This window comes from Neofelis nebulosa, chromosome 15 (genome assembly GCF_028018385.1).
Source record: "Neofelis nebulosa isolate mNeoNeb1 chromosome 15, mNeoNeb1.pri, whole genome shotgun sequence".
Taxonomy (NCBI): Eukaryota; Metazoa; Chordata; class Mammalia; order Carnivora; family Felidae; genus Neofelis; species Neofelis nebulosa.
The window spans coordinates 68,549,370-68,574,153 of NC_080796.1; the positions used below are offsets into that span (position 1 = coordinate 68,549,370).

General features: G+C 43.4%; 1 protein-coding gene across 3 annotated transcripts in view; it reads right to left on the reverse strand.

Moving 5' to 3' along the window:
- Positions 1-4,553: 4,553 nt before the first annotated feature.
- NUF2 (NUF2 component of NDC80 kinetochore complex) overlaps positions 4,554-24,784 on the reverse strand; it is a 30,300-nt gene continuing 10,069 nt past the window's right edge. For 2 of the 3 annotated variants that reach the window (XM_058700476.1, XM_058700477.1), the window contains exons 6-14: positions 23,241-23,338; positions 22,026-22,099; positions 20,393-20,489; positions 19,042-19,104; positions 15,447-15,584; positions 13,315-13,455; positions 11,979-12,154; positions 10,745-10,880; positions 4,554-4,903 (exon numbers count right to left, since the gene is read on the reverse strand). In XM_058700476.1, coding sequence (XP_058556459.1) covers positions 4,769-4,903; positions 10,745-10,880; positions 11,979-12,154; positions 13,315-13,455; positions 15,447-15,584; positions 19,042-19,104; positions 20,393-20,489; positions 22,026-22,099; positions 23,241-23,338 — 1,058 coding nt within the window. In that variant the 3' untranslated portion in view covers positions 4,554-4,768. Of the gene's footprint in view, positions 4,904-10,744; positions 10,881-11,978; positions 12,155-13,314; positions 13,456-15,446; positions 15,585-19,041; positions 19,105-20,392; positions 20,490-22,025; positions 22,100-23,240; positions 23,339-24,784 lie in introns of those variants that run through there. The other variant, XM_058700478.1, reaches the window with a different exon arrangement.

A 24,784-nucleotide genomic window follows, 5' to 3' on the forward strand; every position in this document is an offset into this window, starting at 1 on the left:
ATGGGTTCGGGCCCCGTGTCAGGCTGTGTGCTGACAGTTCAGAGCCTGGAACCTGCTTCAGATTCTGTGTCTCCCTCTCTCTCTGCCTCTCCCCTGTTCCTGCCTTCTCTCTCTCTCTCTCTCTCTCAAAATTAACAAAAAAATAAAAAATAAATCAAATAAAGGATGAGAGAAATAAGTTTCTTGCTGGATTCAGATAAACCTGACCTCGATGGATACATTATTTGGTCATGGGAGGAAAAAATGGCAGTGCCTTAACTAAACATAAGTGACTACCAGGTGCTTAGCACGATGCTGCCCTAGAAAGTCCTAGAGAGAACTGGGGGAGACACGGCCTCAAGAAACATTAAGTCTAGCAAGTGAAGATGTGTAAAAACTCACAATGATATAAATTAATGAAAATAATAAGATATAAAGGAAAACCTGATATAAAGTTTAAAAGGGTGTATCAGCTGTAGTTTGGAATGAGACTTGAAAACGGAGTACTTTCCAGATGAACATACAAAGGAGAAACATAAGCTAAGGGAGAAAACACGTGCAAACAGAAAGTTCACGGAAGTGAGATGGGCCAAAAGGACACTCAACCAGTTTGCTACCGCTCCAGGATAAAGTTCTGATGAGAAATGGCGAGAGACAAGGCCAGAGTCTGGATTAAGAAGGGTCTTAATAGAACTCATCACATTTACTTTATCCTGTAAGTGAGGGGTCCCATGACTTTCTCATTCATGAAGCCCTTCGTCTTTCAGAGATTCTTTCACTGTGCCCCTAGGCCAACCAAAACAAACCAAACCAAAACAAAACAAACAAACAAAACAGGTCCATTAAGAAGTAGATTAGAACAACTTAAGGGGCATTTATGTCCTAACAATGTGTGCTTAGGAAAAATAACACAAAAACAGAAAGACTATTTTTATTGTGCTCTTAAATAACCAGTTACTAAGTGGATACGCATGCCTGTTGGGCATTGTACACATTCTCGAAACTTGCTCTGGAAGCTCGCAATCAGATTAGACCTCACTACCCTCATTTCTTAGTCCATAATGATTTCCATGTGATACTTACTATCACAGCAAATGCCAGAAACCCACTTCATAAAGATGTATCGTGGAAAGGAATGCAGGGTGATCTAACCTTGAAACCTTGGACTACCTTGGGCTAGTAGTTTGCACGGTGTCCAACAGGGAGCAACTATCGCTGTTTTCCTTTGCAAAAACCTCAACTATCCTGTGGTTCCCCCGTGGGGTCACCACGTCACCCTGGCACAGCTGGAAAATCCAAAAAGACTTTGCACAAATCGCTGACATAATCTAACTTGCATGTTTAAAATGCCCTGATGCCTTTGTGAGGGTGGTGAGACCAGGATCCTGGTAAGACCATGGCAAACATCGGGTAGGAAATGAGGATGTGAACTGCACCACAGGTGAAGACGTGACAAGAGGCAGAGTGGGGTCCATCGAGCCACAGCTCTTGCAACTAAATGATATGAAGGAGTGAGGCGAGTGTCACAAGAGGGAAAGCAGAGGAGTTACTTTTCCAACACGGGCAGAGTGTAGTTAGTGATACTGTTTAGCAGAACGTGTGTTGAGTATTTTGATAATCGTGCTTGAATCTAATTGGTTGCCCTGGCAATCCTGCATTTTATTTCATGCACGGAAAACATCATTTTGAGAGGGCCCATTAAGCTCCACCAGAATGCCAAAAGGTTAAAACCATCTACTGACTATTGGATATACAAGTGCGAAATTCAGGGGAAACAGGAAAAATGTAATTAAACGTACGTAGTGCAAGTAAGAGTTGCATAGATGTTTCTAGCTTGTGGTGGAAGCTATGGGTGTAGATAAGAGTTTTCAAGGAAAAGTAAGAGGTAGGAGATCAAGGGCAGAAGCCTAGAACACAAACACTTCAGAGGTGAACGTTGAAAGTGGCCCCCGGGGGAAAAACATTTAAAGGGCAGGGAGCGAAGAGAACCAAGAAAGTGGTGCTACGGAGACAAAGAGAAAAAAGTATTGGGCAGGTGGAATGTAAGAAAGATAGAGATTTGAACAAGTATCCAGGGAACTTGGATATCAGCAATGTTTTGGTGATCTTAGAAAGTCCAATAAATTAGCATGGATAGAAGGAACAATGTCATGAAGGGCAGAGAAGGACGCAGATTCACGTGGATAGGATTACGGTTTCCTAGAAATCCGGTTCTTTTCGAAGGTTAATTAACCAGTTACGGTAACTGTTACTAGTTTCGGGCGTACCATGTCGCGATTTGGCAATTCTATCCATGACTCAGTGTTCATCATGCTAAGTGTGCCCTTGATCCCCCTCCCCTCACCCTCTCCCCGTTGGTGAGAAGCAGTTTGCTCTCTGGATTCCAGGGTCTGTTTTTCATTTTTCCCTTTTTTTTGTTTCTCAAATTCCGCCTGAGTGAAATCATATAATATGTCTAATTTCACTTAGCATTATACTCTCTAGGTCCATCCATGTTGTTGCAAATGGCAAGATCTCATTCTTTTTTATGGCTGAGTAATATTCTGAAACACACACACACACACACACACACACACACACACACACACACACCTTGTGTCCATTCATCCATCGATGGACACTTGGGTTGCTTCCCTATCTTGGCCTTTCTAAATGATGCTGCCATAGACATAGGGGCCCATGTGGCTCCCTGAATTCGTGTTTCCAATACCCAGTAGTGGAATTACTGCGACATATTCTATTTTATTTTTAATTTTGTGAGGAACCTCCATACCGTTTTCCACAGTGGCTGCACCAATTTACATTCCGGCCAACAGTGTATGAGGGTTCCTTTTTCTCAACACCCTTGCCAACGCTTCCTCCCTCTCTTTATTTTAGCCATTCTGACAAGTGTAAGGTGGCATCTTGGTTGGGGGTAGGGGTGGGGGACAACAGCTTAAAGGTGGAGATAGGTCCAGGGGGTTAAACTTTTAAATATAAAAAGAAAGAGAGGGGTGCCTGGGTAGCTCAGTGGGTTGAGTGTCCGACTTCAGCTCAGGTCACGATCTCACAGCTCATGGGTTCTAGTCCCACATCGGGCTCTGTGCTGACAGCTCAGAGCCTGGAGCCTGCTTCGGATTCTGTGTCTCCCTCTCTCTCTGCTCTTCCCCCACTTGTGCTCTCTCTCAATAATAAATAAACATTAAAAAAATTGTTTAGGGGTGCCTGGGTGGCCCAGTCGGTTAAGCATCCGACTTCAGCTCAGGCCATGATCTCACAGTTCCTGAGTTCAAACCCCATGTCGGGCTCTGGGCTGACAACTCAGAGTCTGGAGCCTGCTTCGGATTCTGTGTCTCCCTCTCTGCACCTCCCCTGCTCCCACGCTCTCTCTCTCTCTCTCTCTCTCTCAAAAATAAATAAATGTTAAAAAAAAAATTTTTTTTTTAACAAAATAAAATAAAAAGAGACATGGTCATGTTTACACCTGTTACCTAGCCTCATAAACAGACCTTTTAAAGGCTTAAAATTCTAACTATTTAAAAAGAAGCAAGAAAGGAACAGCGCAATAGTTCAGCCTTAGCCCAACTATCCCTCCCTGGACACCTAGATTTTTCCAGTGCCTTCATTCCAGGGCTTTTCCTCTCACTGAAAGGCTGGTCTCTACCTGCACTGATATTTTATTATCTCTGACAGAGACAGAAATACCCGGACTTCCCATGACTCCAGATGCTAATATGGAATACGTATTGATACTTACCATGGCACTCTTCTAGGCACTTGGCGCATTTTACCTCATTTTCCTCATAAAGATGTCGTGGTGCCGTGAACATGAACAAAAGGAAACCTCACCACAGTGGGGTCTGGAGGCTAGAAGGGGGAGCCCTACCTCTCAACATCGATCACTGGAAGAACGCCAGCTGCAGATCCCAACAAAAGAATCGTCCACAGTAAGGAATCGTCATCCAACAGGGAGCGATGAGCTCTGCATCTCCTACCAGGAAGAGACCACGCTGGCAACTCAGCCGACGAGAAACCATCATCGCCTCCAACTCTCACTTTTCTCCAACGGACCTGGGATCAAACGACCCCTCCCGACATCCATCTTTTCCGGAGACAGTGTTCCTGTCGTTTGCCAGACCCGCCTGTGGTCCCGCCGTTGCCCGCACGTCCTGAACTGCAATTCTCTATTACTGAATAATCCCATTTTTGCTGGTGGAAAAACTGACAGTTTATTTTTAAGTGAAGCATCAGTGAAGAACTGGACCGCCACACTCAAACCTTCTCTCGCAAGTAATCACGCTAGAAAGTGGTACAGCACACACGTTCCGCACTCCAGTACCAAACAGAGCCTGGTTCAAATCTTGGCAAACCCGTTCCGTCTCTCAGGACCCACAGAGCAGTAACAGAAATATGTACGCGCGTTGCCCAAGTGAGCAGCGAACAAGACCCGGACCACGCTGCTCAGTGATACCACACCTCCTGATGTCCACAAAGCAAGCAAAGGCAGCAGAAGGCAACAGGAAGATTTTGCATTTCAGTGCACCCATTTCTGTCTTACTCCAACTACTGACAACCAGGGGCAGAGGAGACACATGAACAGCTGCACAGGTTATTTTAATTGTAAGTTAATAAAAGTCTACATCACACATATTCTCTTACAAAATAACAACCTATAAGAGCCCGTGAAAACGGCTGAGCCAACATTACGTGCTGCTTCCGATACTTCCAAGAACTTCAAGCGAACTGTCCTCTTTCCCAATGTAAAAGGAAGGCGGCTAGCTGCTTGCGGAAAGACAAGTGCCTGCGTTAATCAAGCCGACGTTCTGAACATGTTCTTCTTCAGTTCAGCCGTTTTCTCCTCGATTTTAGCACCACAGTCCTCTGCCGCCTTTTCAATGCCTTCATGGTACTTCTCCAAAGCAGCTTTCAAACTCAGAAAGATTTCCTAGGTGGAAAATGAACTGGAGTAAGGATTATCCCATGCATCAAGCTAACCTGATAATGAGTGGCAAGAACTCGAACCATCTCGTTAACATGCATTAGTCATATTTTAAAGCCCCAACGATCGTTATGTGCACACGCACGCACACGTGTACCGGCTCGTTTTAAAAATTCCTTCTGCAAGCTGGGCAGACACCTCGAAAAAGTCCGCTACTCAGAAGAAAGCAGAGATGTGCACAACAATGCCTTGGATTCCACGATGCCAAGAACATATTTCTAACTGTCAAGGGAGAGTTCCTACTTTGGAGCTTTTCATCTGTACCAGGCAAGTACCTGGGTTACTGACTGTATATACCCCTACACCCTGTGCATCTGGCCCCGATCACCACTAAAAAGCTGTGTATGCAGGTCTAAGAAGTAATCGGGAGGACTGGAAAATACATGGCAGAGATGCTTCACTAAAGCCATCAGGTAATTCTAATAAGCAATAACGCGTTTTCATAGAAACATATGGGGATGGGCTAAGAATTTAGAAAACCACGAGAGAACAATTTTTATAGATGGGATGAAATAAAAGAAGCCAGTCGGCCTCCATGCATTCTCTTCTCTCTCGTACTTTACGCAGTATGATTTTGACCTTCATATTATTCCTTTTTCTTGAACAAAACAATTCTCAAACCTCGGTACAAGAAAAAGTGGCCTTCTGAAAGTTTATAGTTTCATCTCTGAAATAAAATAGCAGACAGCAGTCCTTTTCCAATGGGAAGAAAAAGCAGTAAATGGGTGTGACGGCGATAATGTTCTTAATTTTAATCGTCCCTCCCATTAACTTTTTCTTAAACCTATACTTTGTCTACTACTGACCTTAGGGGTTTTTTGTTTGTTTTAAAACGTTTATTTGTTTTAAGAGCAACAGAGAGAGTGCACGTGCGAGCGATGGAGGAGCAGAGACAGAGGGAGAGAGAGAATCCCAGCAGGCTCTGCACTAAGCAAGGACCGTGGACCGTGGAGCTCGACGCAGGGCTCAATCCCAGGACCCTGAGATCACCACCTGAGCCGCTGTGGAGAGTCAGATGCTTAGCCAACTGAGCCACCCAGGTGCCCCACTACTTACCTAAGCTTAAGTTTTGGTGTAGACACTACCTCTTTTTGAACAAACTATATAGATTATAATTTAATATATTGCAGTTCACAGTGTTTCCAAAAAGAACAAAACTATTTCCAGACTCTGACATCTATGCAAGTGTGAGCACTCCTGCTCAAGATTCCGGGAATATAAATAGATGCTTAAGGCTAAACACTTCCCCAAATCCAAACACAGATAGTTATTAAATCCTAATACAAAAATAGAAGAGTCTTATTTAGATTTCTAAGATCTAATTGGGCATCAAATTACTACAACTATGGGACGTGAATCATTAAGAAAATAAATCAAACATTTTTGAAAGCTTTATTTCTTAAGTCTTAAAGGAAAAACAAGGTGAATTAGTTGCTAGCTTGTGTAAACACCATTTTAAAAAACTCAGCACATTCAGCAGCCATAGATCAATTTACCTTCCCAGTTCCATAGGAATGTACATTTATTCTTACTAAAAAGGAAGCTGAATAAATTTGGTAGTAAGGCAGCACTCGTGAGAAACTATTAAAACTAAGTGTTTAAATAAAGACACACAATCTAAATATCTGAACCCGCCGCTTCAACACCCCCCAAACCCCCTCCTTCTGAGAACAGACAGACTCTCACGGAGGAACCAAAGCCCACAAATGGAGCCAGCTAAATGAGTGACGCATCAAAGCCCATTCCGGGGCACGGCAGCAGAAGCAAGCCGACCCTCATGGCCCTCACAGGACGTTAATGACAAGAAACCACAGCCCAAACAAATGCAGTTTTAGTTTCCAATTAAATTCTGTATCCAGGGGCACCTGGGTGGCTCAGTCGGGCAAGTATCCAACTTCGGCTCAGGTCACGACCTCGCGGTTTGCGAGCTGGGGCCCCGCGTCAGACTCTGTGCTGTCAGCGCAGGGCCCACTCTGGATCCCCTGTCTCCGTCTCTTGCCTCTCCTCTGCTCATGCACGCACGCACGCACGCTTGCTCTCTCTCTCTCTCTCTCTCTCTCTCTCTCAAAAATAAACAGACATTTAAAATAAAAGTCCTAGAAGGCAGGGATCATGCCTTCCTTAGTCACAACTTATTCCAAGACAGGTGTAGCACCTGGCACCCAGCAGGTGCACAGGCCATTTGGAGAACGAGTGCCTGGATGAACAAAGTACAGAAAAAACAGGGAGCTCCTGTTTTCACCAGGGAAGTGTCACAACAGTGATATTCGGCAGGATGAATCCAGCAGCACTTAGGGCAGATCTGAGGTAGAGAACCCCAAGTCAAGGAAGAAACTTAGCAAGTTTTTGGTACAATCCACGAGCATCACAGAATTTCGCGACAGAAGCAGACCAGAAAAGGGTGGTTGTGAACGTGTCACTGACTTTTAAAAAATCCTAACATTAACTCGGTGACCGGACACCAGGATTATCGAAACAAAGTCCAAAATTTCAACTCTTTGTGATAGAAAGTGATGATGCCGTCATATGAAGACATTGGGAAGAAATGGAGTAAAAGGGGAAGAGAGAAAGGGCAGAGGGGAAAGAAAAAGTGAGGAGGAGGAAGGCTGCTGGAAGATGCTGGATGTCATCTGGATGTCACCCTGAAAACGTTATTTTTGTCGAGGTGGGCAAGCCCACGGAAAATATCCAGCAGGCGGTTACGAAAAAGAGCACAGTTGAGGTCACTGGACAGAACAGGAAGAGACTATGAGAAAACCCGTCCAAATAAAGGTGCTAACTGGAAGCAGAAGAGGCAGGTATCTCTGGGAAAAAGGATATTTAAGGAAGAAAGGAATGTGAAGATCATTAGGGTCCCAGAGAATCGCACACAGCATAACTGGGCAACCACAGTGCATCTTTTCCTTTCCACGGAGGGTGCTTATGAAAGAAGCTAAGAGGAGCTCTTTGGCAAAATGCATCGTGATTCGCCAAGGATTTAGACGCCCCCATCCTGTTCAGAACCAACGGATATCACAGTGCAGACTGGGTAACGGTTAGAACCACCAGGCACCTTCAACAACTATCTCCCAGGTCTCGATCAGAGGTTCTCTGCCAGTCTGAAGGAAGAAAAACTTAACGCAGCAAAGGGCCCAATTCTAGTCAACATTCTTATTCTGGAGAAAAAGGCATGTTGGTCAAGCGTGCGGGTGACAGCTAAGCCACGAAAAACAGTTAATGTGAGTGATACAAAGATTTCAAACGACCTCGATCCTTTGAAATCCACACTGAAGGAAATAAATGAAGCCTTGAAAAAATAGTAATAAAATTCCAAATTAAAAGTTCCAAGAAATGGCTGCATTAAAGTACAGTGAGACATTTTAACTAGGCAGAACTACATGTGGAAACGACAGGGGTCATTTAATTGATCGCCAGCTCAATATGAGCCAAGGGCAAGCTGTTGCTCTAAAAATCCAAGCCAGGATCACACTTCATTAACAGGAGCGCCGTGCTCGGGGGCTGGCCACACCATTATTTGGAAGGCTATGTTTAGAACCAGGTCCTACATTTTAAACAGAATAATGACAAGCAGGAAACGGGGCGGAGTGGGGGGGAGAGACAGTAAACAGGATAGTAATGAATCTGAAAATTAAGCTATATAAAGAGTGGCTGGAAAACTGGGGCTCATTAACCCAGATGAGAAGGCTGAAGGAACCCATGATCATTATCCTCAAATGTCTGCAGTGATATTAAGCAGAGGAGGATACAGATTTGTTCCAGAGAGATCCTGGTTCACTAGACTACAGAAATTATATTCTAAACTAAAAATGGCAAGTAACATTTTAACAACCAAAGCTGTCCTGGTAAAACAGCTTGGGTGGTTACGGGCTCTGTGATACTGAAAACAATGAAGCGGAACCTATCAGTGGTTCTCAGAAGCCACAATAAAAAATTCCAGTCCGCGGACCCCGCTGCTGAGGATTCTAATTCAGGACACCTGGGTGGGGGGTTGTGTTTATTTTGCAATTCCTCTTTGAATTCTAATACAGAGCCAGCTTTAGCAATTTCATGCTAGAGGACCATCCAAGTTTACAAATATTCATGAAAAGCACACTACGTAGAAGGCACCCGCCAAGGCACGGTTTCACGTACAGTGATAAAAGATACATGATTGCTGCTGTCGAGAAACTTGAAATGCTACTGGCCAGACATCTCTGCGTTGCACACAGTAACATAAGGCAAGCAGGGCTGAGGGGCAGGAAGTCCTCCCACAGTAACTGCTTCACTAACTGTGCTTGACCCTGTGATAACAAATAAATATTAATTGATTGAGTGATTTGGTTAAGAAGGAGGATTAAGTATCTCCCCTAAGATGTTTGTAAGCCACATTTTAGAGATAAACAGAGGGACAAAGGCTGAGTCTTGGTGCATATCCAGGTAAGAGGCAGGAAAAAGAGAAGCCGTTGAAATGTAGAAAGAAAAGGGAAGGGCAGAAAAAAGTCAGGGCAGCACACTGGGCAGACAGGCACAGGGAAACACAGCCCTTTCCCTTTCCTTTCTTGCTTCCTTCCCTCCACAGTGGCCTCAAGACGGCCTTCAGTGTATGCACATGCACGCCTACAAGTGGCCGTGCAACAACCTCTTTCAAGGAGATAACAGTCCCGAGAACAGGTGAGGGGCGTGTCTGCAGTGGCTTTTAGCATTCTGACTCCTGGCAAACTGGATGTGGATGGTGGAAGGTAGTGACGGCAAGTATTTAAACACTTTTCAGCTTTCAGGTTTTAGGAAACCTTGATCCAATATGGCAATACAGGTAAGGTGAAGAAGAATAAGAAAAAAAAAAAAAAAAAAGAGGCCATGGGATTTTACGTGATAAAGGGCTGTTTTCAGTGATTTCTGGTAGCAGTTTGGGCCAGTCTTGAGGATATAGGTCAAACTTCAAAAGTGAAGAGAAAATGAGGGGCTCCTGGGTGGCTCAGTCGGTTGAGCGTCCGACTTCAGCTCAGGTCATGATCTCGCGGTTCACGAGTTGAAGCCCCACGTCGGGGTCTCTGCTGACAGCTCGGAGCCCGGAGCCTGCCTCGGATTCTGTGTCTCCTTCTCTCTCTGCCCCTCCCCTGCTTGTGCTCTTTCTCTCTCAAAAATAAAAAAAACATTAAAAAAAAAAAAAAAGATTAAGAGAAAATGAGCTCTAATCAACACATCAGGAATAGATTACTTCTTTGAGACATCAGCAGTTAAGAAAAGGACAGAAGGTAAACACTTTATGTTTGGCACTACACTGACATTTTGGAAGACACAAACGTGGAAGTCAAGATGTGTGTCCTCATTAAACTTGGAACTATGTACGAAATAAAATAAATACGCCGAGACAAGCAAAGAATAAAACCAGTAAGTAACTTTCAGGAATTGTGATAAAGATACCATTAAAAGTCTCCTCACACAGGGACTAACCTAAGCTATTTCGTTTCACGTAACAACTCAAACACACTGAACACTGATGATAAATCATTTGGAGAGAAACTTTTTAGAGGACATTACTTACGACCATGATGCAAGTTTACTTATCAAAAAAGAGTCAGAGCCTTTCGGGAGCACCTGCTCTTACTGTAGTCAGGCCAGGGGGAAAGGCCAGTGAAGAAAAGGCACGAAGGAGACAAACAAACACAGGTAAATGGAGACAGAACCCAAGGACGCAGGAGGTCAAGTTCTGCTTCAGAGAATGGACAAACCCCGAAGATGAGGGTGACTGAACCGCCACTGTGAGCTGGTAGACGATGTGAAATTCACTTGTGAACACACACTCACGTGGGACTTCAGTCTCTCCCTTTCAGTGGCATCTTTCAGTTGCTGAATTCCCAATTTAATCTTTTGGATTTCTTGATTAATTGTGGTTACTCGCTCATAGACAGCTCCTCTTTTTTCTTGAACTTTACTGCAATCTCTAAAGGAAAACAGAGACAGCTAAATTTTAATTCCACTCAAGCATCTGAAAAGGAAAACATTAACTCTAATACTGACTCCGAAGTGATCGCATCGATTTGTTTGACAAACCTAAACCCCTTCTCAAGACATAAAAGCAAATGGATGCAAACTCCGTGTGGTGCAGCCCCCGAGGGCTATTATTTAAAGCGGAGACTTGAAGTTACACTCCCCCAGGTGTCTTCACTCCTGTACTACGGGTGGGGATGTGAATCAGTACAACTTTTCTGCAAGGCGGATTGGCCACAAATACAAAATCCACCGCTTCTGCCCTTTTTCTTCATCCGCGTGAGGCAGAACAAAGGAAATCTTCACCATATGCAGGCTGAAACATGGGTCTTATGGGCATACATGCGGTGCGTACTCTAAAAATACAGTCTCTGGGGCGCCTGGGTGGCTGAGTCAGTTAAGTGTCTGACTTGGGCTCAGGTCATGATCTCGTGGTTCATGGGTTGGGGCCCCGCGTCGGGCTCTATGCTGACAGCTCGGAGCCTGGAACCTGCTTCGGATTCTGTGTCTCCATCTCTCTCTGCCCCTCCCTGGCTCACACTCTGTCTCTCTTGCTCTCAAAAATAAATAAATATTAAATAAATAAACAAACAAACAAACAAAAGGGAACGGACAGGAAGCACACTGGCTAACAACAATAACATGCTTACTGAAGTATTAATTCTTACTAGATTAAAAAACGGGGGCAACCTTTTCTCAAAACAAAACATGGATGCTATAATGCCATAGCCCAGCTGGACTGTAAGACGGGCCAGGCGGTTCATCTTCCGAGAGGGCACGGACATGAGCAGAGATACCAGAGGCCCTTCTGGAGAACCAGGCAAAGGAAACACTAACGAGTGTGATGTACGGAAAAGGAAAAACCGAGGACCTACAACATCTCTCCATCCACACACAGCATTAGGAGATTCATAATGAATTCATCTCTGGTCACCCAAAGGCGGGACACCTTTTTCAGATTACAGGAGCTTTGGAATCTTACGGAGGTGACAACATGCTAGCTTTCCCCGCTTATTTTCTCTAACACATTGAAGTGACAATGTCTCCATACTCAATCACCGTGCGTTTGTACTGCTTGACATCCTCGTGCTTCTTATTTATTTTGAATTGTGCTGTGGCAAGTTTTTCCTTCTTCCCAATCATCAGTCTTTTGAAGGAATTTTCTTCAGTCTTCAGTTTCTTCAGTTCTGACTCATCACTCTCAATTTGGTCCTCCAAGTTCAGGCTCTGCGTTTTAACACAAGGACGTAAAGTCAATACAACCCATTAGGATTTATAAACAGGAGGAATGTCTATTTCTTGGATGAGCTCTACGAAGATACAGTTGGAAGATGAGAAAAACCCGGACCGTCCGGAGGGCACGGGAAGGCACCGGGGACCCTGGGAAAGGATGGGACACCCGGCGAGGGGTCCGTACGGGGTCGCTCATCAGTGAGGATGAGGACAGAGCCGTGTGCTAGGAGGACCGGCCGAGAGGCTGTGCCGAGGGCGCTGGGCCTGAACTAAGGTAGGAGGAACAAGGAGAAAGGGGAAGTGCAAGGAACCGTTACAGCAGGTGCACCTCACTCTTTTCTTGCTGACTCCAGACGGCAGATAAGGGAGTACGCGCTTGGGAAAGATTACCCCAGGCAACCTCACCTTCTACCCCTCTCTTCCCTCAAAGAAGTCCTTTATCAAATGCAAAGTCAGTGATCCTGGGGATAGTCTGGATTACTATGATAGAGTGAAGACGTGACAAAGGATTTTCAAGCTTCCAGCCTGAGAAACTTAAGTAACATTAGTATACCTCTGGACCCCCAGAGCAGGGCCTACATTGTAAACCTAAATCTCCTTATAGACCCCAGGGACAGCGCATTTGCAACTGTCAGTACAGGTTTAAAATTCCATTACTTTTTCCCCAAAATACACATGGCAATATGCCATGTTACTGAATTTATTATTCATCTCATCTGAAAGTTTAACATAGGCCTTCCCACTACTGTGTGCAACAAGAAAACTGTTTTGGGGCGCCTGGGTGGCTCCGTCGGGTAAGCATCCAACTCAATTTCGGCTCAGATCATGATCTCACGGTGCGGGAGATCGAGCCCCATGTTAGGCTCTGTGCTGACAGCTCAGAATCTGCTTGGGATTCTCTGTCTCCCTCTCTCTGCCCCTCCCCGACTCGTTCTCTCTTTCTCTCTCTCTCTCAAATATAAAATAAGGTAAGTATTTAAAAACAAAAAAAGAAGAAGAATGTTTCGTTGCCCAGCATACACTGCCACATCTATTATTCTCTAGAATGACCTTGCTTTTCTTTAGGAAAATAGTCACAAAAAGTAAAAGCAAATCCAAGCAACTATAGTAAACCATTACATAATAAAAGCATTAAAATGCTACATAATACAAACCTCCTTTAAGATGTTGGTTAACTTTTCCCTATTATCTGCAAGGTCCTGTATTTTCTTCTGATATAACTGTACCTCCAGCTGACATGAAGGCAAGCACTCAACTGAGTCTCTGTAGATTTCGTATTTCTCCATCACTTCTTGCTTTGAGAGAGAAAACAAAAAACATAAAAGCCAGTGCGGTAGTCTCCTTTATGAAACTGCAGTACTGTGTTTGCTCTTAAATAATTTCTGCACTTAATACTGAAAGCTTAAGAGCAGAGGACAATTAAGTTTCTGGGTCAGGGAGAAAGCGCTATTACTGACACGTGTCTAAGTACGTACAATTATGCTTCCTAGTTGCCAGATATCCTTGCACAGTGGAGAACTGCCACCATTTTACTAAATCACTCACTGAAGTACCTTCCGAAGGTTATTCGTGGTGAGTTTAAGAGAGTTCGTGTCTGCTAATATTCGAGCTACTCCTAATTACTCCTGGGCAATCGTATTACCAATGATAATCTTCCTGTTCATCTTTCTAATAACCATTGCTACAGCAGATTCTTTTTAAAAGATTAATTCGTCTTCTGAAATTAGAAAACGAGCATGTTTACTACAACCCCTGGAACAACAGGCTTCCTTTCCTTCTCCCAGGGGCCCGTCCCCGTCCCCGCCCACCTTACTGGCCAACTGGACTTTGTCCTCAGTGAAACGCTTCACCAGATGACTGCTCGCTTTTCTGTTGTCTTTTTCTTCCCAATTTGTAAACACTTTTGCATCTCTGAGTGTCATAGATATAACCCCTTTACCTCTCATGCACTATAAACATGTTCCATAGGTCCTCTTTTCTCTACAGATTTGGATTTCCTGTCTCAATTTAAAAAAAAAAAAAAAAATCTAGCCCAGTTCAAGATTATACAAATGTTCTCCTAAAATTTCTAAAATTAAGTTTTAATCCACGTAGAATTCACTTTTGTAAATGGCACAAGGTGTAGACCCAGCTCCCTTTTCTTCTAAATGAATGGCCAACTGAGCCAGAACTGTTTACTAAATAAACTACACTTTTCTCTTAAATACTCAGATCTATTTGTTGGCTTTCATTTCCGTTCTGCCGTCTATTCCTGTAATAGGATCTTAATGATCAGGAATGGCTGGAATAACGAATTGAGAGATAAACCAGAAATGTTCCTTTAATGGAGTTTAAAAACCCTGCCTCACAAAGGATGCTAAATTGTCCACCCACTTCTACTTCTGTCCCTGTCCACCTCCATCCATCTCCCACATGACCCATCATCTTTTTAAACATAAATTATATCATGTTCCAACATCCCCCTTTCAAACTAGTCAGTAGTATGTCCTGCTCCCACAGTAAAATCCAGCACCCTGAAAACTCTGCCAGTTTTTCCATCATCACCCCATGCCATTCCCCTTCTTACATTTAAGGTGTTATTCTTTGAATATACCTTGCTCCCTTCTACCTCAAAGAATCTGCAAATGCTGTTCCCACTCCTCAGATGCTCTTCCATGCATTTAGTAGGATAAACATTGTTTATCCTTCAGATGTCAGCATCAATTTCTACTTCCTTCCCCCTCTACTCCCAGAGTTCCAAAATATTAAATTAGACCACCATCATTGCATTATTTCAAAGAACCCCATATTATTTTGTTCGTTTCTCTTTTTGGCACTTTTTTAAAAAGTATTTTTAGAACAGTTTTAGGTTCACAGTAAAACTGAGCAGCAGGTACAGGGATTTCCCATGTACTTCCTACCCCAACACATGCACACCCTACGCATTTTCATAATACATATTATAATCCGTAATTATGTAATTGATTATAAACTTAATACCTTTCTCCATCATATAAAGTAAGCAGGTCTCACAAGGACAAAGAATTTCTATTTTGATCATCCAGGACAAGGTCTCAAAACTTTGTTGTATAATTGAACAAATGTCTTAAAATTGTACTTCCTTTCCCTACACCTGCTTTAGAGAAGAGCTATATCTTAGAGACAAAGGCAAGAAGCTTAAGAAAAAAAGAAATGTAGATAAACTGGATACCACAAAATTAACACACCACTAAGCAAGAGTTGCTAAAAAGAAAAAATACATATACAGAAAAGCATTAAAATTTTTTTAAATAAAAAGGAAATTCACCCTGGAATTTTTAAGTTTCTGGACGGTATCTTTCATTTTTTCTTTATAATTCTTTAGTTTCTCTGGAGAATCCACAATTTTTGTTTTCAAACTCTCTTGCACTTCTTTCAAAGAAACTACGGACAATTTTAGTTCATTCTGTTGAGAAAACATATTTATATTAGATACAGTAATAAAACTGGTAACTTACCATTACGACAACAGAAAAGGACAAAGGAACGGGGTCTCTGCTCGCTGTGGTGGGGGCGGCTGTACAACTACGACCCTGTCACTCGCCTGCGTATTTGTTCCCATTCGTCTGTGGGCCGAAGACCAAGCCCCTGAGCAGGACATTCAAAGGCCCTTTGCCGTGTACCCCTCCCGTCCTCGCCAGGGTCCTCTTCCACCAGGGCCCCGCTCTACCTACGACCTGCTAACGTCAGGCCTAGGCTCGGAAGGTGCCAGCGATGTCTCTCTGATCAGCACGGTCCTTCTGAAAACCGTCAGCCCTGTGCTGCCTGTGAGCTCCATTAATCCTTGGAAATCCTGCCCCCACTGCCTTTACGTCCTTCTATAAACAACACCATTACTGTTCAGGGGACGCTATCCATATGTACTTCATATGTGTTGCTGACTTTGGCTGGGTGACCTGGAGTTGTGTAAAGTTCTTTTGTGTTCCCAGAGCACACACCAAGCACTAGCACTGGGGGGGTGATCGACACATGCTCGCTGAATTAAAACAAATTTCCCTAGTCTCCCGAATTTCAAACCACCCGGGGAACTGAGGTGAAGGGCATCAGAAAATGCTATTAAAACTTCTCTGTAAGTGTAAGGGCGCCTGGGTGGCTCAGTCAGTTGAACCTCTGACTCTTGATTTCGGCTCAGGTCGTGATCTCACGGTTCGTAGGTTCAAGCGCGGAGCCTGCTTGGGATTCTCCCTCTCTCCCTCTCTTTCTGCCCTTCCCCTGTTCATGCTGTTTCTCTCTCTCTCTCAAAATAAATAAATATTTTTTAAAAAAATCTCTGCAAGTCTAAAATTATATAAAAAGAAAAATATTCACATGAACTTCCTCCCAAAGTATTAGCTGATAAATTACATTGTTTTGAAACACTCTATGACTCAATGAATCGATATAGAAAGGTTTCCAAGAAATATGAAGTGCAAGAACCAATTACAGATCAACATACAACACAAAACGGAATAGTTTCTACGAAAGCAGAATAATGAAAAAGCAAGACAACCATATGCCTCTACACAGGTGCATACCATGTCAGGGAAAAGGACGGGAGGGTGTGGCCTGCAGGGTAAGCGGGCCCAGAGAAGAGGGGCTTTGTGTCTCACTCGCTGTCCCTTGTCTCTCCCTGCATATATAACGATACACACGTTATGCCATTTGAGTGTTTCACAACAGGAATGTACTGCTATGTGGCTCGTGTAACTTGTCTACAAGTTATTTTAACTAAAAAGTACCACAACTGATCTCACCTTTTTTCCAACTAACTCAGGGAGGCAAGTTGAATGTTTGAAACAGTGTGTCTGTTATTACAGTAGACCGCCCCACTGTCCGCTCCTTCATGCTCCACAAAACTAGCGATCACTTTCCTTCCAATTGATACTGACTTTCATCACAGTTTTTCCCTTGATAAAAAGCTTAGATTGGATATTATAATTACAAAATGATTTTATTTTAGTGTAGCTTTAAATGGGACAGAAAGAAATGAATAATAAAACTGAACCACAGCCAATACTACTCAGATAAAAGCCTTTGCTAATAAAAAGAGTGACAGAAAAACAAGGAACATGTTCCACCAAAGTAAATTTCAGGTGGATCTAAAGTGTCAGTGTTGGGGCGCCTGGGTGGCGCAGTCGGTTAAGCGGCCGACTTCAGCCAGGTCACGATCTCGCGGTCCGTGAGTTCGAGCCCCGCGTCAGGCTCTGGGCTGATGGCTCGGAGCCTGGAGCCTGTTTCCGATTCTGTGTCTCCCTCTCTCTCTGCCCCTCCCCCGTTCATGCTCTGTCTCTTTCTGTCCCAAAAATAAATTAAAAACGTTGAAAAAAATAAATAAATAAATAAATAAATAAAGTGTCAGTGTTAACAGGGAAGCCATAAAAGTACAATGAGACAATGTGGGATTAAACAAATGAGAAGTGGGACGGTATTTTCCACGTAAAGAATTCAAGCCACAAACCATGAAGGCCATGTCTATACATTTTACCACATTGAAAACATAAGCCTTCTAATGGGGAAAAAATGATGAATTTAAAAGACAAATAGTTAATACCCCAAACTCATAAATCTTCTTTAAAAAAAATGAAATAAGCAGGGTGCCCGCGTGGCTCAGTTGGTTGAGCGTCTGACTTTGGCTCAGGTCATGATCTCACGGCTCGGCTCGTGAGTTCGAGCCCCGCGTCAGGCTCGGTGCTGACAGCTCGGAGCCTGGAGCCTGCTTCGGATTCTGGGTCTCCTTCTCTCTCTGCCCCTCCCCCACTTGTGCTCTGTCTCTCTCTCAAAAATAAGTAAACATTAAAAAAATAAATTAAAAAAAATGAAATGAAATGAAAAGAACGCAGATAGCTTACAAAATAAGAAATAACAGTAAACCATTGAATCAAGATGTCGAAATCACTAAGAAACAAAAAAAATCAAAATTAAAATGAGGTGTTTTTTTTCCTACAAAAGTGACAAAGAGAGCAAACTAAAAACATCCAATTTTGGCAAGAGTGCAGGGAAAAGAACACTCATATTGTATCAGTAGAAATGCAAGTTGATATCTTTTTAGAAGTCAGTTTAGCAAGGTGGATCAATTTTAAATACTTTTTCAAGTTTATTTATTTATGTTTGAGAGACAGAGAGTGAGCAGGGGAAGGGGAAGGAGAGAGGGAGAGACAGAATCCCAAGCAAGCTACGCACGGTCAGCACAGAGCCCGACACGGAGCTTGAACTCACAAACCGTGAGATCACGACCTGAGCCAAAACCAAGAGTCAGAGGCTCAACCAACTGAGCCACCCAGGGGCCCCTCGGTGGGTCGATTTTACACGTGTGTTCCCCTTAACCCAGAAATCCTACATGTGGGAATTTATTCTAAGATGAAGGGCAGCACGTGCACAAATATCGACGCCCGTACGTGTGTAGCCCATACATGCTGCTGTCCGATCGCAGAAAAATTAGAAGCCAGCGGACGTCTATCAACAGGACACTAGAAGTAGCTATGTTAGCCCAACGCACAACCATGGGTAACCATTTAGATGATGAGGATCGACGGTGACGTGCTAACCCTCTACACTCTTTTGTTAAGTGAAAGCAAGCAGGTCTGAGGCGTGAAGGGTCTAGCATTCCCCGTGTACAATCACACGTGCTTGTTCGCAGAGACAAGCGTCATCTGGGACACATCTCAGACTGTGCGGGAGCTTTCAGGTGATTTTTGCTCTCCTCACACATTTCTGTGTTTCCGTTTTTTGACAGTAGTCAGCTATTGTATTTAAATTGAGAAAAGTTCAATTAGTCTCGTTTTAAGGAAAAAGGGAGAAACATGTGACCGTAACACACACAGTTCAAACATTCCTCACATAACACAGTCAAACCTTCAGGGCTAGTTATATGAAAAGGAGCTTACCAAACGCTTGGTTTTCTCTGAAATCTCTGACTTCTTTTGGGAATTTCCGTCTTGTAGCACTATCTAAGGAAAAAAGCAAACAACTCTTCTCTAATGATTCACAATAGATTTAAATTTGCCACTAACATAAAGGTAAGAAAGAAGAGGAGTTAAATGGATTAGACCATAATATATATTCTCAAACTTATCTATTTGTGATACCACTGCTCCAAAACAAATATCTAACAGCTCCTCTACTAAGCAGTGAAGTCCAAATAAGTGCATAAGTACTTATGTCCTAACAACTCAGTAGCCCTTTGAAAAAGCAATATATACAAATTGAAAGAAAAAGATGTTTATTTTATTCTCAAACAACCACAACTACAACCACAAATTGGATGTGTGTACCTGTTGCACACTGCACAAATGCACACATCTTGGAATCAGATTGGACTCAGACATTCTCATTTCCTGTTCTGAGATTTTTTTCACGTAGTACTGGTTTTTTAGCATGGCCAATGTCAAAACCAAGGTTCACAAAGACACGAAAGGAAGGTAATGTGAGTTGTTGGAACTGTGGACTATCTTGAACTGGTGGTTCAAGCAGGGTATGGCAGATGCTGATTATCATTGTTGCCCTTGAAATTTTAAAATATCCTGAAGCACCCCTGCGGGTTCGCTGTGGTGTCCAGGGTGCCATGGGACAGTTTGGGAACGGCGGGAGCAGAAAAAGGGAAATCCTAAAAAACTCTAGTCAAGGAGACAGCGTGTAACTCTGACAACACGAATAAATAACTCATGGTCAACAGAAGTATACATCCATTCTAAGGGGCACAAGTGGGCACAGCAAGGTACCCTGTATCTTTAGCAACTGGAAGTAACATTCCCTTACCCCTCCACACCCACCAAAAAAAAAAAAAAAGCGGTGTTTTTAAATTTTAAGCTAACAACCGTGAAAATAAAATGAGACCTCGCTCACATGGAGTCGGGAGGCCAGGAGGGGGAGCCCTCACCCCGCACCACTCCATGTCAATTACAGGAAGCCTCGGCAACCGCAGGCCCAATGCTGGCAGGAGGTTCATGGCCGAGTCTCCACTGGGAATCAACTCCCCCAACCACCGCGCCACTCAGCCAAGGAGAAGCCACCAGCAGCCTCAACTTCTGCTTTTCTTCCGTGGACTTTCTTTCAAAGTCGCCCCCCCCAACCCCCTCCTTCTCCATAAAGTAACATCGCTCTCCTTGTCCGACTAGCCCTCGGCTCGTGCTCAGCTGACGTGTACCAAGCTGCAACTCTCTGCTCTTCCCACATAAACCCATTTTTGCTGATAAGATTAACTGGCTGTTTCATTTTTACGGTCAACACAGCTGATACCGTTTTCTGACGAAACTCTTGATTCAGTGATTGCTGCAGCTCCTGAATATCATCTGAAAGCTGCTTGAACTCTGCTTGTTCTTCGACTGGAACAGAACTAAACATAGCAAAACAGATTAAAATGACACATATCAAGTTCTTAACTGTGCAAGGCCAAAGCCGTCCCTGTCCTCAAATAACTCAGATGAAAAAACAAGAAACAAAAAACTGTTTTCATGTGTCTGAATTCTCATCCTTTCATGTGACAGGGGTTTAAAATAGATGACCTGACCTCTATGACACAGAAAATAAAAATCAGATGGGCTCCTTCGGCCTCCCACCTCCCAATCTATGGATGGACTCCTCTGCACTCATACCTGCCCCTTCTAACTCGGCTCCTGATACGAGGGGCGGGACATCCCTTTCTGTTCGTGCCGGTTCCTGCCTGGCTGCTCTCCTCCCCTCTCTCTCCTGGGTCCCGCATTCCTTTACTCTGCCCATCCTTCCTACCAGCACTTGCCCACGTAAAGGTCTCTGCCCTGCGCGTGGCTCTCAACTTCGGTTTTGAGACGCAGTCTAGAACTGTGGTTTTTGCTATCACTTCCCTGGCTGCTAGTGCGCTGAATAATCTTGACACGTTTTCAACTGGCTATTTGCACGTATTCCTCCGTAAATCCCGTTTTCAACCTTTGCCCATTTTTCTCTCATCCTTTGGCTCCTGGTTTGTACATGTGTGTATCAGGCTTTGTTAGGGACAGGGCCGTTCTGCTGCACATGCTGGAAACACCTGCTCCTGGTTTGTTACTCATCTTTCCCCTTGGCTCACGCCAAATTTACCTGTTACATTTTACTACCTGCCTCCTACCCCTAGACTTCACAGCTTCCGGCTGTCTCTAAATCTACACACGGACAGGTGAAGAATGTTCTCCCCGAAGCAGGTCAACTCAAAACCGTCAAGAAATCAGAAGGGATGAAAAAAAAAATCCCTCTGCTCAAAGTCTATGTACCTGGCCAAGAAATCACAACTCCTGAATGACTCTCCCCACTGACCAACGAAGCAAAACAAAGCTCTGTGGAAGGAGTAAAACTTGCCCAGAATTAACAGACCTTAAGGAACAGAGTCCAGTTAGTCCCCTACACTAGTAACTCCAGACACAACTTAGGAGGTAAGTTCACGGCTTTACACATCTCAGGCTAATTTCACTAACCACAAGGATAAAGTTAAAGAATATATTATGTACGAAGAGTTAGAAAGAAGGAAAGCTAGTTTTTCTTTTTAGAACAGGTAAACTTAGGGGCGCCTGGGTGGCGCAGTCGGTTAAGCGTCCGACTTCAGCCAGGTCACGATCTCGCGGTCCGTGAGTTCGAGCCACGCGTCAGGCTCTGGGCTGATGGCTCGGAGCCTGGAGCCTGCTTCCGATTCTGTGTCTCCCTCTCTCTCTGCCCCTCCCCCGTTCATGCCCTGTCTCTCTCTGTCCCAAAAATAAATAAAAAACGTTGAAAAAAAAAAAAATTTTAGAACAGGTAAACTTAGACCGTCTGCTATTTAGTGAGGGCAGTGGGGGAGACCTGAAGGGGACTGCAGGACTGCAAAGTCCTACCTGCGATTCACTCTGCGCCCGAAACCGTACTTATTCGTAAATCTCCGACTTACTCAAGTCTCTCCAGTTTCATCAATGCCTCCTGGTGTGCAGTATTCAACTGGTGCATTTTGTCCACAGAAGATTTCTGTTAAAGCAAATTTTGTATTAGTGCTTTTCAATACAAACAGCGATGTGTTTCAAAAAACATCTACCGGTTCACACCACAGAATGCTTACCCCTCATCTTTCACCATCAGAAATAAGAAATTTAAGAGAGAACAGGCATTCGTGATGAGTGAACTAGAAACTTTCTTGTTCACACACAAATGCCAAGTTCCTACCATAGGCAGGCACTGCGCTAAGTGCCAGGAACAATACCCAAGAAGGCGAAGTTACACTTCGGACTTAAGTAGCTCCTTGAAGAGTCAGACACACGCACGGAAGACCACAGAGCAACCTGCTACAGGACTAGATACAATGACACCCAAACCCGACGTGGGTAACGGCTGGGGAGGAGTGTCCCCGGGGCTTCGTGAAACCAACAGATGTTTGAGCTGTGGCTTAAAAAATGAGAAATCAGCCAAGCAAAACTGTATGTTTCTGTGTGTGTAGCAAATACGTGTGTAAGCTCTGGAGAGTGTGTGATGTTGAGGAAGTATAAGCTTAACGGGATTTGTGCAAGGAAGCACTTACATATACACTCAGTGTAGCTGGAGCTTAAGTTCTAATTGTCTGGTGGTCCTCTGGCACTCTTCTAAGAATATGATAACCCCACACTGAGGACAGATGGAAACAAATCACACAGATGACCCATAATCTTTCCAAATTCTCTAAATTGTTGACGAAACGAGTTTCCATCTGTTAGAGTGATTTACTTGGCTTGAATCTTGTAACACAATGTTGGGCAAGCTTGATAAACAGAACATCCTTTTAGGCTATTTTTTAGAAAGCAAATACAAACCTCAAATATCTAATTAAATAAAAACAGATTCGTTACTATTTCTCTTCCCTTACAATTCCTAATATAGGAAAAGGAGCCTCAGCTACAAGAAGAAAACAAAAGGGAACAAAAGTTCCCTAACATGATCAAATAGCAAAGAAAAACTCCTTTTGAGAGATGTTTTCCAGTCATTAAAATCTTCAACTTCACATAAATATTAAAATAAATTGGGCTCTAACAGCCATACGACAATTAGATACCCACGACAACTATTTCAAAACAGGTTAGTAGCTCATAAATGATGTTACTGATCTGCTATGTGACCCCAAAATATATTTAAATCTTACGTATTGCCAAAGAAATTCCATGTATGTCTCACGGCACGCTTCTCTGAAGTGAATAAAGTTGATAATGCCACTTAAAAACCGACTTGTTCGTTTTGCCTCTAAAACAGAAAGCAAGACTCCTTAAATAAATCTTGGAGACAATGTGAAAATAAAAATTCATCCTCTCCCACTATATACGTGGCTCAGTTTATAGAATAAAACTGAGAATGTGCTATAATTAGCCAAAGTGCAAAAAAAATGTGCTCTAATATAAAGATCAGAATGATCTTTGCATTAATAACTAAAAAAGAAAAAAAAATGGCAAATCATTTCTGGCTGAGAGAGAATGATAGGGAGCAGATTTACTCTCCCATCTTAAACAACTAGGAAACCAGACAAAATGTATGAAGCAACAGATTTTAGACACCGGACAACAGGCACCACAGGACAGCAGTCCCCAAGACAAACGCATGAGTGAACCCTGTTCATGCACCAGCCTGCTACTTGGGACTTTTCAGGCTGGGAGGGAAGGACACCATCAGAACTCACAGGTCCTGCTCAGTCACAGAGATAGAGTGTGGAGTTTGGGGACCCCAAGGCAACTAGAATTTACGAGTTCTAGAGGCCTTGGCCTCTCCAAACTAATATCTTCCTGACAGCCTTTATTCTATACAGATATCGTTTGTTCAGGAACACAGAGAAACACATCAGCATTATAAAGGGATGATTTTTAATTTTTTTTAACGTTTATTTATTTTTGAGAGAGAAGACAGAATGTGAGCAGGGTTGGTGGGGGTGGAAGGTTGCAGAGAGACAGAGAGAGAGAGAGAGAGAGAGAGAGAGAGAGAGAGAGAGAGAATCGGAAGCAGGCTCCAGGCTCCAAGCTGTCAGCACAGAGCCTGACGTGGGGCTCAAACTCATGAACTGTGAGATCATGACCTGAGCAGAAGTGTGAGGCTTAACTGAGACTGAGCCACCCAGGTGCCCCGGGGAAGAATTTCTTTTTTAAGGCCCGAATCAAACTTTTATACTTAAAAAATATCTGAAATGAAAAATACACCAGATAGGATGAACAGCAGAACAGCCTGAGAGATGGATATATTAGTGAAAATGAAGACAGGACAATCAAACCTATCTACAAGGCCAGAGAGAAAAAATGAATAGAGTATCTATGAGCCGAGAGACATCAAGTAGAATAACAAACGTGTCATCGGAGCCCCACCAAAAGAACTGGCAGAAAAAACTTATAACAGATATCTGAATATTTTCCAAATTTGATAGACACTATAGACATAAGCAAGGAAGTGAGCAAATCTAAGTTGGGTCGGGGGAACACGACAAAGAGAAATGCCCCAAAAAGCACATCATAATCGAACTGCTAAAAACTTACGATAAGGAGAAAGTCTTACAAGCAACCAGATGGAGGAGAACCAAAAGAGATAAGTCCAGACTAAATAAGCAAATGGTTTGGATTATGAACTTTCATGTAAGAAGAGTTGCAAATGCCTTGGGAATTGGAGCGGAGAGGCCCCAGAAGACGTGGGATGCTAGAAGGCGACGTGTCT